Here is a 19779-nt window from a genome sequence, read left to right as displayed (position 1 = left end):
GCAGAGGGGCAGAATCCCCTCCCTGGTCCTGCTCTCACGCTGCTTTTGATGCAGCCCAGGACACATTTGGCTTTCTGGGCTGTGAGTGCACGGTGCTGGCTCATGTCCAGCCTCTCATCACCCACAAGTGCTTCTTGGCAGGGCTGGAGGATCAAGGCTGCTCTTGATCCTCTCATCCCACAGCCGTTATTGCTACCAGGGGTTGCCCTGACCCAGGTGCATCACCTTACACTTGGCCTTGTTGAAGATTATTAGGTTCCCATGGACCCATTCCTCAAAATTGTCCAGGTCCCTCCGGATGGCATCCCATTCTTTAGGAGTGTCCCCAAGAAAGATGTGACCACATTGCTAAGGGTGCACAGAGTATTAACCTTGTAGGGTTCTTATCTATTTCCATGTGTAGGCGTGCACAGTTCTACACCCAAGTTTGCTTTTTGTCCTCTCCTCCTATTCTCCTCTGCTAGCTAGCTATGTCCTGTTACTATTAAGGAACACATGTACTGCTGCTATTAAAGAGCATTTAGTTCGTGGCAAGTGACATTTTCACTAGAAGGCTCTTAAACGGGGAGTAGATAATTCAATTTCCACCTAAGAAAAAGAATAATAAATAAATAATGCTGAAGCAGTCTTTTTGTTCCTCCCTAATGGGAGGGTAATCATTAATCTTTTAGCCACTGGGGAAATACATTTAAAGAAAAATTAGAGGATGATAACAATTAAAAATAAGACTGAAATTAAATTACCCACATTAGTAAAGTTACTAATACCATGGAGTGCCTGCCTGCAATAGAGACAATGACAGGAAGAGGTCTCATTATTTAGGCATCTGAAGGCCTAGCAGCAATGTATCCTTTCTTGTTTGTTTGTTTATTCGTTTTAAGATAGGAAAACTTCTGCATGATTCAGGCTATTTATATGGTATGGAGCATTGCTCAGGTTTTTGTGCTGTCACCTGGGTCTGGCCTTCCAAACACACTCGATTCTCTCTGTGCATCTCAATGGAAACGGTTAGACAGCAAAACTTGCAGCATCAAGCTCCTTTCCACACTTAATTCCTGTCTTTAAAATGTAAACCTGTGTGCAGTCCCAACTGGGTTAAACAAGCCACAGTTACAGGGTTGCTGCTGGCCACCACAGATTCTGTTGAAGCATCTTCCTTGTTATAACCTTGCTTGTGGTGCCAGTTCTACGTTACAGCTTGTGCTGAGGTACCAGTAGCTGGTACATCCTTTCTTCATTCAGGTTTTTCCCTGGTGTCACTCTGACCTTTTCAAATTACATTCTGTGATATGAAAGATGACAATGATCTCTCCTTCCCCTTAATCTCTTTCCCTGACACCAAGAAGCAGACATCAGTGTTTCAATTTGGTTTAGATTAAAAGCATCAGGGTGCTATTCCAAGAAGATGAGAGTTTTATGTTTAACTCCAAGTACAGCCAGGTAACAATCATTTTCTAGCACTGAGTTCTTAGTATTTAGCACAGTCCCTGCTGAAGCTCTTCCTGTTGCAATTGTGTTCATCTCATACTTTTCAATAGTAGCATTATTTCAGTGGCCACAGTTTTTGTGGGAGAGCATGGTAGGAGACTTTTTCCAATGAGCTCATCAGTGGCTAAAGAAAAAGGACATTTCTGGCTTCTCTTTCATGGGGGAACCCACATGAAAATTCACATTCAAATAATCCACATTCCATTTACTTTGCCGTGTTTTCTAATATCTAGGTGCCTCTGAAGGTGTAGACATACCCAACAGCAAACACTAAAGAGGAGATGCGGAATTAAATTTAGGCCATCAGATTCCGTCAGACAACAACGCAAAGGGTGATGTACTTCTGGCAAAGTTTTACTGAGCAGCAAAGCTGCCATGCTCACAACACGCTGAAGATTTCTTCACTGAAATCTGTTTTACAGTCATCCTTTTTATATGCAAACTATTTTTAAAATGTTTTCAATGTGAGACATTAGATGTTTAATTCATAAGTGACTAGAGGTAAAAGCCATCCCCAACAATAATTCTGTGCCTATTGTTTGTATCCTGCTCATAGCTGGTAGCAGCCTTTGTTAAGTCAAAAGTAAAAAACTAAAGGACAAAGTGTTGCAAATATCTTTCTACTGAGTTAATCACTGCTATAACTTTGCATATGGGTTCAGCTGCCAAAAATTCACATGCCTAGAGTGAATTATGTCTGTAGATCATAAGATAAGGGCCTATAAAGAAACATTTATGGAAATAATTTGCTCCAAAATATTTACTTGTGAAGGTTTTCAGTATAAGCAGCAAGAAAAAACTTACTTTAAGATATAAATTTAAATATCCTTTGAGGGCATTGCTTTATGCAGTATATTCTTATTATTTCAAATAGATCTTAAATATCACAAATAATAACATCAAGTAAATGTCTAGAAATGTGTAGAGCTAGATCACAATAAAACGTGCTTCTTTATTAGCTACACCAAGGGGCTGTAAGTGTTATGCCGTGGATGATTTCCTGTTATATCAAGACTACTGCAAATACCACGATTCTAATTTGATATGTCCTAAGTTTAAATATAGCACCACCAAATGGGGTGCAGAGCAGACTAACAAATCTATGCATACTTTGTCTTGGCAGAACATAGATTTTCTTCTGTGTAGAAAAGTAAGCGTGACTCAAAACTCAAAAAGACTTGTTGGGGGACTGCTGCGCTAACACCTCACATACACAAGTACAAAATAGAGAATTCCAGAGTTGCAGAATGGTTGTGGTTGGAAAATACCTCTGGAAATTGCCTATTCCAAGCCCCCTGCTAAATGCAGGTCCACCTATTGTGCATGGGGCACATTACAGGCAGGTTTTGAGTATCTCCACAGAAGGAGACTACAACTTGGGCAATCTGTTTGAGTGCTCTGTCACCCTCAAAGTAATGACTTTTTTCTCATATCAGAGCAAAATTCCTATGTTTCCATTTGGGCCTGATGCCCCTTATCATGTTGCTGGGCACCACTGACAAGTGTTTGGGCCCACCCTTTGGCACCCAGCCTTGAGATATTTGTATGCATCAATAAGATCCCCTCTCTTTTTTCTGCAGCCTAAACAGTCCCAGATCCCTCAGCCTTTCCTCACAAGAGAGATGGTCTATTCCCTGATCATCTTCATAGCCCTCCACTGGACTGTCTCAAGTAGTTCCTTGTATTTCTTGAATGGGGAAGTCCAGAATGGGACACAGTAGACCCAATGCTGCCTCACTAGGACTGAATAGAGCCAGAATGATAATACAGATCTCTGAACAATGTAATTGTAAAGGGACATTTGGCAGCTTGTTTTGGGGATTGCACATGCTTTTAACAGATGTGATAGCAATGGTCTAATAAGCAGTTAAACTGCAGGATAAACATGCTCAGACTTCTCTTGCAAAGTTTGAAGTGTTAGCATTCCACTGTTTGCAGTGGCCTTCACTGTTTCTCTTGTTTTTTTCAACAGCAGAAATCTATTTGTTAAGAGAAGGGGATTTATTTATTCCCCTTTAGGGGAATTTGATTTGTATACAAAGAGAAAGGTGCTGCATTGTGCAGGTCACCTACCTTAAAACTGATCTGAGAACTCAGAAAAATGCAATATAAGAATAGAAACATAATTGTGTGATCAAAACAGTCATTAAAAAAAAAAGATTTGTTTTTTCTGGTTTTCGGACATAATTGCACATGAAGAATGATACATGTGCATAGTCATAATGTTATTTTTTTGAATAAAGCATCCCTTCTGTCTTATGGCAGGGAGCAGGTTACTACACCTAAGTCTGTGGCTGAACAGAAGAGAATTGTCTCAGAAGAACATTATGATGTTTGCCAAAATCAAGAGCTTTAAAGTTGAAGAACACTGGAACCTCAATGGATGATGAACTCCTAACTATACATTCCTGTAAATTAGTATTAAGATTTTCTCAAAATCTGTCTTTCCCTCCCCTTTTTCCCCCAAGGAACCCTTTATCATTCATTACACTGGATAAGTAGGTACTGATTACACAGTACCTACTGAATAAACAGCTACTTAGAAAAGTAATCTTAACCAGCCAGTTAGCAGTGCCTTATTTACTGCACACCCAGAGCTTGCTGTAAATACAGAATTATTCATCTTTTCACGGTCTTTTCTGGGCCACTCATCACTGTGGTATTTGCATGCCTCAAGAACACAGATGAATTTATCGCTGCCGAAAGATAGGAAACCATTATTATTATTCCCATTTTACAGCTGAAGAGATAGGGACTTGCCTAGAGCTACACAGTGAATTAGTGGCAGAGTAAGGATTAGAATTCATGGCTTGCAACCCTGTGCACTTTACTGGAGATTGCACTGCCTTGCAGTCTGAAGTGCTGAGAAACCACGGCTCTCACCAATTTTGTCTACCATTTCAAGTGCTCTATAAGCCTTGGGCAGCCCAAACTGGTCATCCATAAAATAAGACATACAGTTAAAGGTCAGCTGCCAAAGTTTTGGAGTTATCTTCACATTGAGACTAATACTTCAGCCCAGTGCCTACAAAAGGGCTCACCCATGCCTAGGTGAATGCTTTAGGCACCAGGGTGGGTAATTTCCTTTTCCATGATGTAGATGGTGGAACTCAAAAAGCTGTGACAAAAGCACCATAATCTGATTTCAAAAGAATGGCACTACATGATGAAACACAGTTAAGAGTGGAAAACTAACTCACAGGCTCTTCTGGTTTCAGCAAAAGTAGAATTAATTTCTTCTCAGTATCTGCTACAGTGTTGTGTTTTGTATTAGGAATGAGAATGGTGTTGATAGCACACTGATGTTTTGGTTTTTTGCTAAGTTGTTTTTATCTTAAGTCAAGGGCATTTTCCTTGTCTCACACTCAGCCAGTGAGGAGGTGCCCAAAAGAAACTGGAAGGGAGCATAGCTGGGACAGAGGCCCAAAATGAGCAAAGGGATGTTCCACACCACAGGATATCATGCCTGGCATATAAGTGGGGGGAGCTACCCTGAAAGGGGGCTGACATCGGTTTGGGAAGGGGACTTAAATCATGACAAGCATTTTTGACACCCAATGTGAGGCACAAAGGGCTGAGATAAGGACAGATCTGACCAGAGCGTGTTAAAAGAAACATGACACAGCCCTAATTTCTCTTTTCTTGGATTCTTCACCTGCAACTCATTCCCTCCTGCTGTCTTGGGCATACCCAGGATGCTGCTCCAGCACTCTTCACACAAAAAGCATCTGATTAACATTTGATGGCTCTTGTTTTGTTCTTTTTGGTAAACTAGGAAAACACCAGTAGCTCAAACTGCAATCATTCTAGTGGTCATGATTTATTTATTATTTTCTCTTTGAAGCTACTCTTTTCATCCTCTTCAGTGCAACTGAGATGCTGTGCTCATTGACCATTCCCACTTTTTGGCTGCTAAAATTAACATGGGTGTTAGGTCCTTGCACCCACAAGTGATCTGTTGAGACAAGCAGGTAAAGTTTCTTGCAGACAACTGACCAGCAGTCTGTGCTCCATTCAAAGCATATAGCCCCAAATGAATCCACTAGTTTTTCAGTTGATGAAGGTGAAAGGCATTGTGATAAATCCAGTTTATCTTACTTAAGCAAGCAGTCTTCTTTCTCAAAAATATGCAGCCAATAGAGTTGTGGGCTTTAAAGAAGGACCAGGCACAACAGATATGCAGCCCTGCCCCTCCAGTTTATATGCCTGGTTCCTTCAAAAATTACAGCACAAGCTGTCAAGAAAAACACTCTGCACCTAGGAATGAAACTGAATCCGCTACATCCTGAATATGTTGAACACTCAATCACCTCTGCAAAACTGGAACAGTCTAAGAGGAGAGAACAAGGAAAACCCATAAAAAATTCCCAACGCCCAAAAAGAAAATGACTGCCCTCAGCAAAGAGTTAGTTTGACTTTCTCACAGCACAAGTGAACATCCAAAGCATGGGTTATAGGATGGCCTCTCACAGCAGTTCTTAAGTTTTTCTGCAATTATAGCCTCCTCTTCCATCCCACTGATGTTTTCAGAAATATTAAAACCAAAATACTTATTAACTCTGCTGTTTTAATCTACTTTTTTTCCATTGACTAGTACAAATTGGTAAATCCGGAGCTGCACTGCAGTTGTTTTGTGAGCAAGCCACCTGCATTTTTCATTGAACAAATTTGTGATAAAATGAAAAAAAAAAAAAAAAAAAAAAAAAAAAAAAAAAGAAAAAAAGAAAAAAAGCCCCTATTTAATATTTCTGCCAAATCTCATTCTTCAGACTCAAACAAACTCTCGCTGACTGAGTCATAATTACTGGGTCACACTCCAGGCATAACCTCAGCTGATGTATGGGTGTAGTGCTGCTGCCCTTCACTTGGCCAATTTATACTGCATGAAAATCTGGCTTGTTGATTGGTGTATGCTACTCTTTATCTTCCTGAATTCTACTGCACTGGGACTGAAAAATATTTTCCTACAAAGCTGTAGGGCTGGCATCACCTGCATCAGTGTGATATATTTAAATGGTTACTATAGTTCAATCATTAATATTTGACATCCTTTAAATATTTTGAAATTATCAATATCTTTTCCAAAACAAGGCACCGTGAGGTCATTTCCTTTTTTTTTTTTTTAACCAGCTCTGTTCAATTTCAGTAAAAGTTAATTCTAGATAAAATAATTTAAAAACTCATTTTTCTTGAAATTTTATTAATTATAGTACTTGAATCTATACAACAGAAATCACATTTAATGGGATTCGGAACTGCTGAGAACATTTATTCCCACCTAACCTTTGCCAATAAATTCAGCCTGAAAATCAGTACATTGCAAATCCTAAAATAAATGTAAGTAGTGTCTACAGCTTTCCAAATGGTATGCATTAATGTATTTTCCTGTAGCAGCAGCTAATTATTGTAATGAATTGCGAACAGGGTGACTTGAAAGCTTATGTGAAATTTTACAAAAGTGGATACTAATATTTGTTGGCATCTTTGACAGTTACCTTTATTGATCAGAAACAGAAATAATGAGTTCTGTCAGTACACCCAGCACACATATAAACAACACAAGGAAATGCAGTAAATATGGAAACTACAGCAGCCAAAAAAACACCTGGGTTCATCACAACAACTTAAAACATGCTAATCCAATCTTATTTTAGTATTTACACAGCCAAAACCCAGCTGACTGTTGATATGTACATACATGTATCAATAGACATAAATATGTAGATCTTATAGCCTAAATATGAGAGAGAGAGATACATGCATATGTAAGTATAATAGAATTCACAGATTTACTCTGAATGTCAAATAGATTTTGATTCCTCTTGGCTGTATTTAACCAATTTCTAAACCTCAAATACTCTGTTCTTAACATCAGTAAGTACATTGTTTTACTATAGTCCTACATTGTCCATTAATACACTCATTTTTCATCCATTATGAATATTTGAATATAGGCTTAATAAAGAATTTATCAACTTTGATCTGTTCCTCTTAGTTGAATGAATTTGTGTTGTTCCTTCTAAGATTTGTTCTCGCCTTCCTCTTATGAAGGAATTACATGTACAGTGGCATATGCATAAAGCCTTGAATACTGATGCAGAGCTCACATGCTCCAGTTTAAGCCTGATTAAAATTTCTTTAGGAATCATATGTAGAAGCTGAATTGTTGTGGTTATTCCCCAAAAAGTACTTTCTTAACTAGATGGGTTTTTGCTCCACTGTATCATTAAAGGTGTGGTCTGTCCTCAGAAGGGGTGCACCATGCAGTGCCTTACAGTAAATTTGCATCCAAATCACCAGGCTGAGGCCTTAAAGACTATGTACAATGCTACCCTAATGACCCATTATTTTTCAGATATAGATATAACTGCTACTCTACCTACCTAAAATACTAACCAGTAAATTTAACCATTTTGAAAAAAAAAATAACTAAAGGTATTTTACGTATGATAGGGTCATAAAGTTCCAGTTCACAGGTTTTCCAAGTTGATGCTCACTTTGTGCAAAAATCTTGTGTCCACAAACTTATCTCTGCTATAAGCACAGTGCCAACAAGAGAAGAAACCAGGGTTAGATTCAAGGTGAGATAACAGCAGGCCCTTGTTTATGGGATATAACACTCACGGAAGAGGTGACTTGCTGCAGTTTAAGGATACCCAGAAAAAAGAGCCTGTATCCTTGCAACACAAGAGGAAAGCAAAACACAAAGTCACAGTTTATAGTACTACTAGGAAATTTGTGGACTGTGTGATACAGGAGGGATTTTTGTTAGGTAGATCCTCTGCCTCCCAAATCTAAGACCATGAACCAGGATGTGTTGTGAATCCCTTTGGCTTTTATTATTTGTGTTTCAAGGGCAGACTTTGGTAGGCTGCTGGAACAGGAAGCAGATTTCACATCTGAACCTAATAAGGATATGAATAAAACCACAATTCCTCCACGGGAAAAATATTTGTAAGGAGGTTTGACCCTTCACTCTGAGTTTTCACTGCTCTCCACTGGTGTGGAGAAAATTCTCTCTTTTCCAAGGCAGAGGGGAAAAGGGCTACCTCAGTGGCAAGCTGAACTGATGTAAATAAATGGTCAAAACCTGCCTGTGTGCAACATCTTCCTGCAAAGGCATTGCTAGGGCAGTGTCAGGGCGGATGAAATCCACCATCAGCTCCACAGCTCGGGTAACCTGTAGGGAGGAGAGAATGGGTAAGGGACAAGGGAGCTGTAAGGGGTCAAACACCTAAATGGGTTTGGAGAAAAAAGTGGAACTTTTATATGGCTTCAGAAAGACAGGGATGTCACTTTAAGTAATAATCTTTTCTTTAATGCTCTAATCCAAGGGGTTGGAGCATTAGAACCTTAAAGTGGGCTGAAAAAATGGGTTGGAAATGTTCTCCACTCCTTTGGGTGTGGGAGATATCTCTATGAAACATTTTGCTTGTCTAATGGGGCAAAGTCTCTAATACAGCACCCAGAGTTCAAGTCTTGGAGTAAGGACCTCTGTAAGGTGTCTAGAGTGGTTTTCAGAAATAGTGAATCTTAGGACATTCTGTAAATCCACGACAATAGTATTCAGGCACACCCTGGACACTGACTCAGCAGTTACTCTATTATGTGGAAATGGACTGAAGGTTGCCCCTAGCAGACAGGATGAACTGTCAAAGAGAAAATGCAGCCTTTCTTTTATTTCTAAATTGAATCCATGCAGAAAGCACCCTGTGCAAGATTAGATTCAGATGAACCTTTGAACCTGCAGATTTGGGAATCGCAACAAATAGCACACAGAAGCATCAGTGTCGCTTGCTAAAAGTGTTACTTCTCACAACCAGCTGGAACTTTGCTGGAACACTGCAGGTAGGCCTCTGACTCTCCCTCCCAATGGTAGCACTGATGTCTTCTGTGCTACACAAAAAGGGAGCAACTCTATCTCTGGGCAATCCTTCGCAGTGTTACCCTGCCCCCAGCCACACCTCACAAAATTCAGGTAAGTAGCTCCCTATCGCCACTGGGATGTACAGAACAAACCATCAAAACACCAGGTCCTAAAAGCAGCTCTGTCTGCAGCATGGCCCAGCAGACAAGTGAAATGCAGCAAATTGGTCATGTTTTATGGTGTCCATGGCATTATAGGGGAGAAAAAAAGGCTATCAATATTCCTCCTTATCATTCAGAAATACATCAAATTCTTCAAAGTCTGTCAGACTCTCATACCTCTCACATCAGCAAGGTTGTTTGCATCATTTCACTACCAGACCCAGATGGGAAGCGATTTGGAGAAATTAGGAGAGACTTTCACAGGATGGCACAGTGTTCATATTTTACAGGATCACAGGATGGCTGAGGCTGAGGGTGCCTCTGGAGATTACTGAGCCCCTCGTGCTCAAGCAGGGTCAGTTACAGTGGGTTTCCCAGGATCATTTACCTTCAAGTTTTGTTTCCACAGACAGAGACTTCACAATTTCTCTGGGCAACCTGTTCCCATGTTTGACCACCCTTAAAGTAAAAACATATTTTCTTGTATTCAGATGGAATGTCATGTCTTTTAATTTGTGACTGCTGTACTTTTTCCTGTCACAGAATCATTTAGGTTGGATCATCAAGTCCAACCTTTGACTGATCACCACCTTGTCAGTTAGACCATGGCACTCAATGCCACATCCAGTCGTTTCATGAACACCTCCTGGGATAGTGACTCCACCACTTCCCTGGGCAGCTCATTCCAATACTTAAGAACTCTTTCTGTGAAGAAATTCTTCCTGATGTCCAACCTGAACTTTTCCTGGGGCAGCTTGAAGCCATTTCCTCTCATCCTTTCATTGGTTGCTTGGGAGAAGAGGCCGACCCCTGGCTACACCCTCCTTTTAGGTGGTTGTAGAGAGCGATAGGATCTCCTTTGAGCCTCCTTTCTCCAGGCTAAACAACCCCAGCTCTTTCCTCACAGGACTTACTGCTAGTAGCACTAAGCAAAGTCTGTCTTCTGCTTCTTCAGCCTTCTGCCCTCAGGTATTTATTTATACCCATGGATAAGTATCTCTCTTAGCCTTTTCTTCTCCTGTCTGGACAATCCCAGCTTTCCCTGCCTCACCTTCCTAGAAGAGACACTCCAGTCCTTTTAATAAGCTTCTAGGGCCTTTGCTCGACTTTTTCTACCACGTGCATAGCTCTTTTATTCTGGAGAACTCCAGGTGTGTCTCACCTGGGCTCAACAGAGCCTTGACTCCAGTTTATACAGATACTAGTAAAGAAGGGAGTGGAAACAAGACTTACACCCTTTGCTCAGATCCAGTCTCTGCACTGAGGGTAGCTGAGTCTGTATTAGCTGGTGATTAGGGGTTCCTTCAATGACTGATGAATTCAGACTGCTCTCTATTGGAAAAGGATTTGTATCACAGAAGTCACTGTTCCAAGTGCTGCCTCTTCCAGAATCTTAGCTAAGAGGCCAAAGGCAAAAGATTTCATGAGAACAGGAAGTCCTCCCTACCTAGATGATGGAATTGAATTGAGTTTTGGTAGAGAAGAATGCCTCCGAAGAGCCAATTCCCACAGCATGTCACACTTCCATACAACTTCATGAGCTCTCTGTAACTCTCCTGGAAGAAGGAATTACTTGAGCAATTACAGAGGCACCTTTGGCTACTGGCAAAAAAGGCCATTTTCCAAGCCAGTGAGAGCTTGGGGTGTGTTTCCCAGTAGGCTCCCAAGCATGTGCCATGGTAAAAATCACAGCCCAATTTGCCTGCACTGTTGTTTCAGTCCCATGTAGAGAGTGATCGACCTCAAATGCATTCACCTCTGCAAATAAGCGACATTACTTAGTGAAACAGGGAGAACTGTCAGAGAGGCACCACGGAAACTTCTCCCAGATTTGAAAGAAAATCACTGTATGGAATGGCCATGTTGGTATTTTGGTACACACCAGCACAGAGAACAATCAACCAAACAAAACATTTCCCTGACCCTAACAGAAAGCATTTGACTCACATACTAAATTCAAGGTATCCCTTAAAAGGTGACAAGGAGGCTGAGGATCCAAACAGGGTGTGAATCACAAGAGAGCGCCTGAAGGAACACACAGCTCAACACGCGCAACACCGTTGCCTTCACATCAGCGTCCTCTCTATAGCTGGCAATAATTGCGATCACAGGCCAAAGGCGCCGTCCTGCCGGGATCCAGCCCGCGAACCTGTGCAGTCAGCGTTTGACCAGCCCGCTTCGAGCGAGCTGTGCCCGTCCCCGCCGTTCCCCGGGCCCCGCCGCTCCCCGGCCCCGCCGCTCCCCGGCCCCGCCGCTCCCCGGCCCCGCCGCTCCCCGGCCCCGCCGCTCCCCGGCCCCGCCGCTCCCCGGCCCCGCCGCTCCCCGGCCCCGCCGCTCCCCGGCCCCGCCGCTCCCCGGCCCCGCCGCTTGCGTGGAGCTGTGCCGCCCTCCGGCGGCCGCGGCGCCAGCAGCAGCCCTGGCCGAGGCGGCCCGCCCGGCACAGGGACGCGGCGGGAGGAGCGGGGGGCTCGGCGCGGCTTGGGTGGCTCCGGGATGCGGGACGGCAGCGTTTCTCAGCTGGCTGTTTGCCGAATACGGCAAAGCTTTCGCGGTGTCCTTGCCCGTGGCGGAGGGCGGAACTGCGTGATCGCTAAGATCCCTTTCCAACCCAAACCGTTCTGTACCATTTAGCTTGTCTTTTTCTGTAAGCTTTCCTTAAACGTTTTCTTGCTGTTCTGCTCTCCCAGTTCCTAAACGCTTCCCCCCGCTCGGTGTTGAGAAGCGGATCTGCAGCATATGGCTTCGCGGAGAAGATGTAGGGAGTCAGAGAACCGAGACTCAGTTCTGCTCGCCAGGGAGCTGGAGTGAGAGGCCAAAGCACACGGCTCTCACCTGCCTGCACCAAAGTCTAGGCCAATATTCCTACATATCTCTTTTGTAAAATTATTTAAAGATCACATATTTTTACAACATCACCTATATAGAGATATAAATACTTTGTGCTATAAATCAAAGCACTGTAAAAAAATGTGATTCAAACACTCCTAGGCAAGAACATTATCATGAGAAACTACTGGCGCTTCATACTACTTAACTCAGATATTTTTAAGCACTAGGAAAGCTGTTCTGATAGCAACATTCATTCACAACTTCATATTTATTGAAGTCACTAAGGAACAACGAGGAACAACGTATGTCATTGGCTCTGCATTCAAGATCATAAATCATTGCTGTAAAACTCGAACACAGCTAAGCACCACATATAGAGCCATTGAACCATGGAGTGGTTGGGGTTATAAGAGACCTTTAAAAATCATCTAATCCAATCCCTGATGAGTCTCAAGGGAATGTTGAAGAGAGGAATTACAAAGAACTATCCGAGAAAATCCTACTCGATTGGTACTAGGAACATGATTCATTGTTTACACAGAAAATTCTCCTCGGGGCAACATTTCTGGTTTTGTTACGTGGGGAAAAATGTAAACTGAAATTTCTAAGGGCCAGTTTTCAACTCAGACGGTGCAGAATGTGAACTAGGCACCAGAGCATGTGAACAGAGCAGCACCCTCTGTGGCAATGGTTTCAGTGGAGGGATTACTTCCATGGAGCTTTATATGGATATAGGAAAAAACCAAGGGCTTCACTGATGTATAACATTGCCTGAAAGACATGCACTACCTCATTAGATCTGATAATTTAATAACTGAGTTTGGAGAGTTACTTTGAAATACAGTCACAGCAGTATATACTGAAATCATATATTATCACGTGTAAGATACGCATGCTGCGAAACATTGCATTCATCTCAAGGAATCCCCTGGAACTGGGACTATACATCACTCATTTCCTCTTTCATGTACTTCAAAATGCACCTGCAAGCAGTACATTACATATGTGACTTGAACATGTAGCGAGTGTAATGCTCCTATTACCAAAGCTGTGAAACAATCCTTTTTTTTGGAATAGTGCCACACACAACCACAAAGAAACCTTGAAGTTATTGCAGATCTTGTGGAATATGCAATACTGATATATAAACTATGGATGTCTAATAGTGAGGCTGTAAAAAGAGTTTCTGTTGTGGCTATACACCTACCACTTTAGCATTAAAGAGCTATGATGGTTTAGGTCAGGTCCACTGGAAGAGGACTTTGGGTAAGATCTGGGTATGTAGAGGTGTGTGTGTATGTATGTACGCTAATACACGTGTGGTGCAACGAGCCTAGACACTGGCAAGCCTCGGCCGTGCTGGGTGCCCGTGCCCCACGGTCACACGACCCCTGCACGCCCGGGCCGTGGCAGGGGCTCCCTCTACCCGAGGACAGTCGGTGCCGGCCGGAGTGGCCCGGGACCCTGCCCCGGGGGGCGATCGGTGGGGGCTGCTGGCGGGAGACCGGTGCGGGGAGCTCGGGGAGCCGCCGAGGCCTCCCGGGCTGCGGCCCCTTGCCGGGAGGTCCCCGCCGGGTGCCCGAGGCCGGGCGCGCCCCGCACACCGCCCCGCGCTCCCGGCCGCGGGCTCCGCGCGGGGGCGGCGCGGGCGCGGCGCTGCGGCGGGGCCGCGCCTGCCAGCGGCCGGGAGGCAGCGCCGCCGCTCCCGCTCCGCTCTGCTGCCGCTCCGCAACTTTCGGGCAAACACCGACGCCTCCTCCTCGTCCCCTCGCCGGCGGCTGGTAAGCGCCGGGCTGTCGCGCCCGGCCGGGCGGGCGGAGGGCGGCGGGGAGCCACGGCTGCGGCCCCCCGGGCGGGCACCGCCGCGCCGCGCACATGGCCGCAGGAAACTTCGGCCGGCGGGCGGGGCGGGGGCAGTCCCGGGGCGCCGGGGGATCGGGGAGGGGAGGCGGGAAGGAGCGGCGGAGCGGGCACGGGCACGGGCGGGCAGGTGTCGCCCTCGGCGGAGGGGTGCGCGTCGCCCCGGGCGCAGTGCGCGGGCGGCGGCGGTCAGTGAGCGGCGGTCGCCGGACAGGTGCGGGCGGGCCGGGGCTGCGGGAAGGGAGCGGCGGCCCCGCGGTGCCCGGTGCGCAGCGAGCGGGACCCGGTGCGGGGCAGCGCGGGCCGGGCGGGGGAGCCCCGGGGGGCGGCTTTTGGTTCGGGCGTTTTGCCTTGCGGCGCCGGCGGGGTGGGAGAACAAGTTGCTGAGCGATGTAGCACGGGGGCACAGGGTTCAGGTGGCAAATACAGGCAATTCCCCTCTGGGAGTGTTTTTGGGGGTTGTTTTTGGGTTTTTGTTGGGTTTGGGGTGGTTTGTTTGTTTTTTGTTTCGTTGGCTTTTGGGGGGTTTTGTTGTGGTTTTGGTTTTTTGTTTGTTTTTAATAGGGCACAGAGGAAAACGTTAGTGCACAATGCTGAGATTGGTGATCTGGTCGCTGAGGCAGGTATCCAAAAAGCAGCAGTCGCTGGAGCAGCTACATTACTGTCGTTCTTCGTGCTAGCGTGAGGTTTATGTGCCTTTGCGAGGAAGGTCACTTTTTACCCTCTTTCCTCCCCCCCGCCCCCCCCAACAACCCACCCTCCTTTTGCTAAGCCGTGCATCAGCAGCATGAATTCCAAGAAGCAGTAGGTGTTTCTTGGCATTTCAACTGGGATTTTGGAAAGGGAAGCCGGGTATTTAATGGGAAAAAATTGCGATGGAAGGAAAGGATGCGGAGGCTGCACATAGCCCTGGGTTTGCAGGCATGTGGAAGTTGTTGAAATAGGTAAAGGGTTGAAATTGGCATTTGGAAAATGGTGGCTGTTTTTTTAGTTACTTATACCACAGATGAATATAAGGAAAAGCTGGGCCACAAAGAATTTTTCCTGTTTTGCAGTTTGCTGACAGCAGAAGGTAAAACATGTCCTTGAAGATACACAATTTTACATAAACAGCTGATGTTTACATAAGCCTAGATAAGTTTGTGAAAAACGCAGATAGCGAAAGATGCGGTTTTAGCTGAACTCTGCTATCCTGCTCTCTGCCCATGTAATAATTTATTAATTTTTTCTATTGTTGCAGTGTAAGAACAAAGTGAACAGCTGCACCTTCACCAAAGCAACCACCTGCGTTCCTCTTCTCCTCTGGAATGGACAATGGGATGGTCTCTGACTTTATCATGATCAAAAACTTCTTCCTCTTCTGCGTTTCCATGAGTTTAGCCAGCCACTTCGGGTGAGTTGCCAGTTGCATTTGAATTTCTTCTGTGGCATTTTTAAGGAAATGAGAAAACTTGGCTTTGTGTGGTACAGAGTAGCTGAACAAAACAAGCGAGCTTTGCGTTTTGTCTCAAGGTGGTGGTGTCAGGGGGGAGGGAGTGATTTGCTCTCCTGTTCAGATTTGCTCTCTTGTATCAGTTGTTTATGCCCGCTGTGGTGGCATAGGGAAAGGCTTGTGGGGCACAAGGAGCTCACACCAGGCCTACACCTGCTGAATGCTCTGACCTGGGTTTAGCACAGCCAGGGCTGTGGTGCCCTCTGCCCCTGTGTCTGTGATGTCGGGATCTTGCACATTCCCTCTCACCTGGTGGGTGCTGCTTGTAGACAGTAGTGTGAAAAAAACCTCCAAAACTGCAACAGTGAGGCTTGATGCATATTACTAGGTGGTATAGGCTTTTCTCCTGAGTGACCTAAGATAGTGGCTGCCTAGAAGGATGTCTGAGTTTGAAACTTGTTAGAATAATTAGAAATCATGTTTCTCTGAAGCATATAGCAAGGAATCCCATTTCCTTATTTTTGCTTTGGATGTTTTCCTGACAGTGATATTCTGAAAACTGTTTTAAAGAGATGCTCTGGCTGTGGGTCTCAGAAAATGAAAAATAAAGTTAGAAACCTTCTATTTATATGTTTTTCTTATACCCAGAGATCTTAAGAACTTTCCGAATATGAGCTATATAATGGAATCTGGAAAAAGCATTTTGCAAGTGCTTGGGAAACGTAGGTTGCTTCTTCTTTGTGGAGGAGAACAATTATTTATGATTTCACCAGAAAAAAATGAATCCTCCCAACATGCTGATTCACAAGCACACCCATCGATTCCTTTCTATAAGGAGATATAAAATGGAGATGCAAATCAGTTTCTGATTTCAAGCAAACGGATTTGTACCAGATTGGAACTAGGAGAAAGACCAAACTTTGAGTGGTGGCTGCTTCTACTGTAAGCAAAGCTTAGCCTGGTATCCAGCACGTGTCCCGTGCAGGTAGGCGGAAGCCTGCAGCCTCAGAGGTTTATATGAACAGCTGTAGGACTGCACTCTACAAAGGATGCAAACAGTTGCATACTCATTTATTCACCTTGGAAAAACCTGGTTCTTCTTTCACTGTGGTTTAAGGTCTCCCTGTATTTTGTGACAGAATTTAAGAGGGCTGAGATAGAATGGGACTTGCTTTATACTCGTCTTTACATTGTTGTAGTTTGACAAAGTGTTTCCACATTGAGAAGATCTCGGTGAATATAACCTTAAGTCCTTCTTGGTTGTTTGTCATCCCTGCAGAAGCCAGCACATTGCAGTAGTTGAGTGTGACCTGCTTGGTGTGTGGGTCTTTTAAGTGTGTTTCTCCTCTAACAGAAGAACTGATAGACAAAGATGCAAAAAACCCCAGAACCAAACAACCCCAAACCAAGGCAGTTTAACTCCCTTTTGACTCCAAAGCAAATACTGAATCCAAGTCCCAGGTAGAAATCAGTGTGACCTGTAACCTGGCAGATAACCAGAGGAACTAGAGGAAACTAAGACACTTGTTTTCTGCAAGTTAGTCAAAAAGCTTCTGTGCACTAAAATGAGATCATAATGTAAATTCCCCCCACCCCCCTTCGCCCCCCATTTCTGATCTAGAATTTTAGTCCAGGCCTGCAGAGATAAGCAGCTCCAATTCACTGCACCATTCACACACTGCCTTAGGGCTGAATTTTGACCCTGCTCAAAAGACAGAGGATGCTCCAGCGCTTCTGCTTCAGAGGCAGAAGCAGTTTCAGAGTGTAATTTGCTAAGTGCTTTGGGACTGACTCTTCAGGACGGAGCAGTACAATTAACATGTAGGCTGCTGTATTAACTGCAGGAATCTAATACTGGTAACACTTGCTGTTGCTAGCAGGTTCTTCTTTATTAGCTTCACCCATGTTTCTACTGTGCTGTTATATTGCAGTGAGTTTTTCAATGTGCTAGATAAAAGTGATTGGTCAAAGGAGCACAAATTAAAAATCAAAATACTGTAGGACATTACAGATGAAGGCAGATATTTTTCTACAGTTCTCCATAGTCATTGCATATTTATATTAAATCATAAATATGGTTTTTGCTGACATAGCCAAAGCCACCTTGGGGGATTTTGATGCACAATGCCTGGTAACATAAACAGAAATTATGTATCTCAATCTACTAGGCTACTTGAGAAATCTCAGCAAAAGACTGTGATTAATGTTTAACATAAATGTGTAATGACTACCGAGAATTATCCACATTAGTAGGCAGTAGAGGAGGACTGTAGACATAATTGGTAGCAGCTATCTAAAGAAAAATCACTGAATTAAATTTCAAAGATACAGATGAACTGAGAAGAGGTTTTGAAGTCCCCTCCCCTCTTGTTTTTGGTTTAACAGTTTTATGAATCTACTTGAGCAGAAACAGTGCAGCACAAGTCAAAGCTTTTTCAAGCCTGCTTGAATTCAGCCTTGAGTAGTAAAATGCTCTAACAAGTTAAGGTGTTTCACTTAAGCATTTCAAGGTAGCTCACAGTTGTCTCAAAAGTAAACATCAATAATAAAGCTAGAGAATGATTAAAAGGAAAATAAAACCATGAATAGTATTTTCAGGTGAGATAAAACATCGCTTGTGGGCCCTTGGGGCGCCCAGGTAGTGGCAGCCCTGTGGGGATTGGTGCCATGTGTGGCTGCTTGCACAGACCTCCTGGAGATGAGGCAGCCCATGGCTGGCTCCAAGCTGACCACCTCCAGTCCCAGACCGTCCATGGGGTCACACTGGTGATGCACAGTCCTGGTGTGTTTCTGGTTTGGATGTGCCATTTCAGAAATCTGTCCAAGAGCCAGAACCAACAGGGATGCACATTGTTCATGTACCCACAGTATAGTTGCCATCTGCTAATAATATTTATAATAGCAGAAACACGGAGAACAGAAGATCCCAATTATGTGTAGCCAACCCAACATTTCTCTGTACACTCTGAAGAATTCGGTCCGTGGTGTGTCTGTAGTTTCACATACTTTTTCTTCAGCTCACAGCCCTTATCACTAAGACCATAATCCTGCTATTTAGGCAAAACATACCTCTCCTTCAGGCTTTTATTTCAAGTTAGTCTTTGCAGCCCTAAGCAGTTAGTTCTGCTAGGATAACTCTTTCCAAGTACTTCTGATGCTAGAGAGTTCTTCCTCATATTTTTGAAGACTAATTTTGTAAGACTCATTGTATCCTTACGCAGTCATGCTTGTCTGTTTATTTTTTTTATTCTGTCTTCCTTTCATTCTCCCTATCTCCAGATAGCTTTTTGAACCCATTAGACAATTTTAATAACTGGAAAACAAAATTGCTATCTAGAACTGCTTGCAGGAGGCAAACAGTTGTCAGTAAATCCCACTGCCAAACAGCTGAATGGCTTCAGCATCTCTGGCCTGCCAGCTGGCCAAAGAGCAGGAGTGTCCCGCAGGCCATCCAGCTCATGCTGGGTGCAGGAGAAGCCCTGGCATGCAGTGCCTCCCAGTGAAGCTGCAGGTCAGTGACCTGGGGAGCTGAGAGTACTGGGAAGTGTTTAATGACCCTGCAAGCAGTTCAGGACATGGGAAGGGGCATTAGGATGTCAGAGGGGAGGACTGTGAGATGTCACCCTGTGAAAAACAGGCTTTCACTGCACTGCTCACAAATTGCTACTTCCCTGAAGGTAGTAAAACACAGCTCTTTCTAAATAAGGGAAATTAAATTATTTTTAAACAATCTGCAAATAGTTTTAAAATTTCATCATTTTAGTCAGTCCTCAGTTCTAATCTAATATGAAAGAATTGAGTTTTCAGTGCACAAACTCACAAAATCAACATTTTTAGATCTCAAGAATCCATACGGAAGAGGTGGCAAGAAGCTAACTTAGAAAAGCAAATCTATTTCCTTTGATGTCTGGCCAGCTGGCTTTATCCAAAAGTTAGTGTTACGTTTCCACTGTCTTCCACAAACTGTTAATTTGTCTGAAGTTCAGATGTAGTTGCAATCCTATTACAGCACATTATTGAAAACACTACTCTTAAAAGTGAGAGAGTAAAAGATATCTTTCAGTAATAAAATACTCTTCAGTTATATTTTCAGAAATTCTTACCTATTTTTTTAAAGAAATTTTGGGAAAAATCATTAAATA

The 19779-nt window shown here is 43.8% G+C and overlaps 2 protein-coding genes across 3 annotated transcripts in view; one reads left to right on the top strand and one right to left on the bottom strand.

Moving 5' to 3' along the window:
- GABRB3 (gamma-aminobutyric acid type A receptor subunit beta3) overlaps window positions 1–19779 on the bottom strand; it is a 192960-nt gene that overhangs the window by 130726 nt on the left and 42455 nt on the right. The gene's annotated exons all lie outside the window — the stretch shown is intronic.
- The window catches only part of GABRA5 (gamma-aminobutyric acid type A receptor subunit alpha5), a 53831-nt gene continuing 48058 nt past the window's right edge, over window positions 14007–19779 (top strand). Inside the window, exons 1-3 of one of the 2 annotated variants that reach the window (XM_063392525.1) lie at window positions 14007–14126; window positions 14770–14828; window positions 15446–15598. In XM_063392525.1, coding sequence (XP_063248595.1) covers window positions 15513–15598 — 86 coding nt within the window. In that variant the 5' untranslated portion in view covers window positions 14007–14126; window positions 14770–14828; window positions 15446–15512. Of the gene's footprint in view, window positions 14127–14294; window positions 14420–14769; window positions 14829–15445; window positions 15599–19779 lie in introns of those variants that run through there. The other variant, XM_063392523.1, reaches the window with a different exon arrangement.

This window comes from Prinia subflava, chromosome 3 (genome assembly GCF_021018805.1).
Source record: "Prinia subflava isolate CZ2003 ecotype Zambia chromosome 3, Cam_Psub_1.2, whole genome shotgun sequence".
NCBI lineage: Eukaryota > Metazoa > Chordata > Aves > Passeriformes > Cisticolidae > Prinia > Prinia subflava.
Note: the sequence above shows the minus strand (reverse complement) of the source record. Positions and strands in the feature narration are given on the sequence as shown.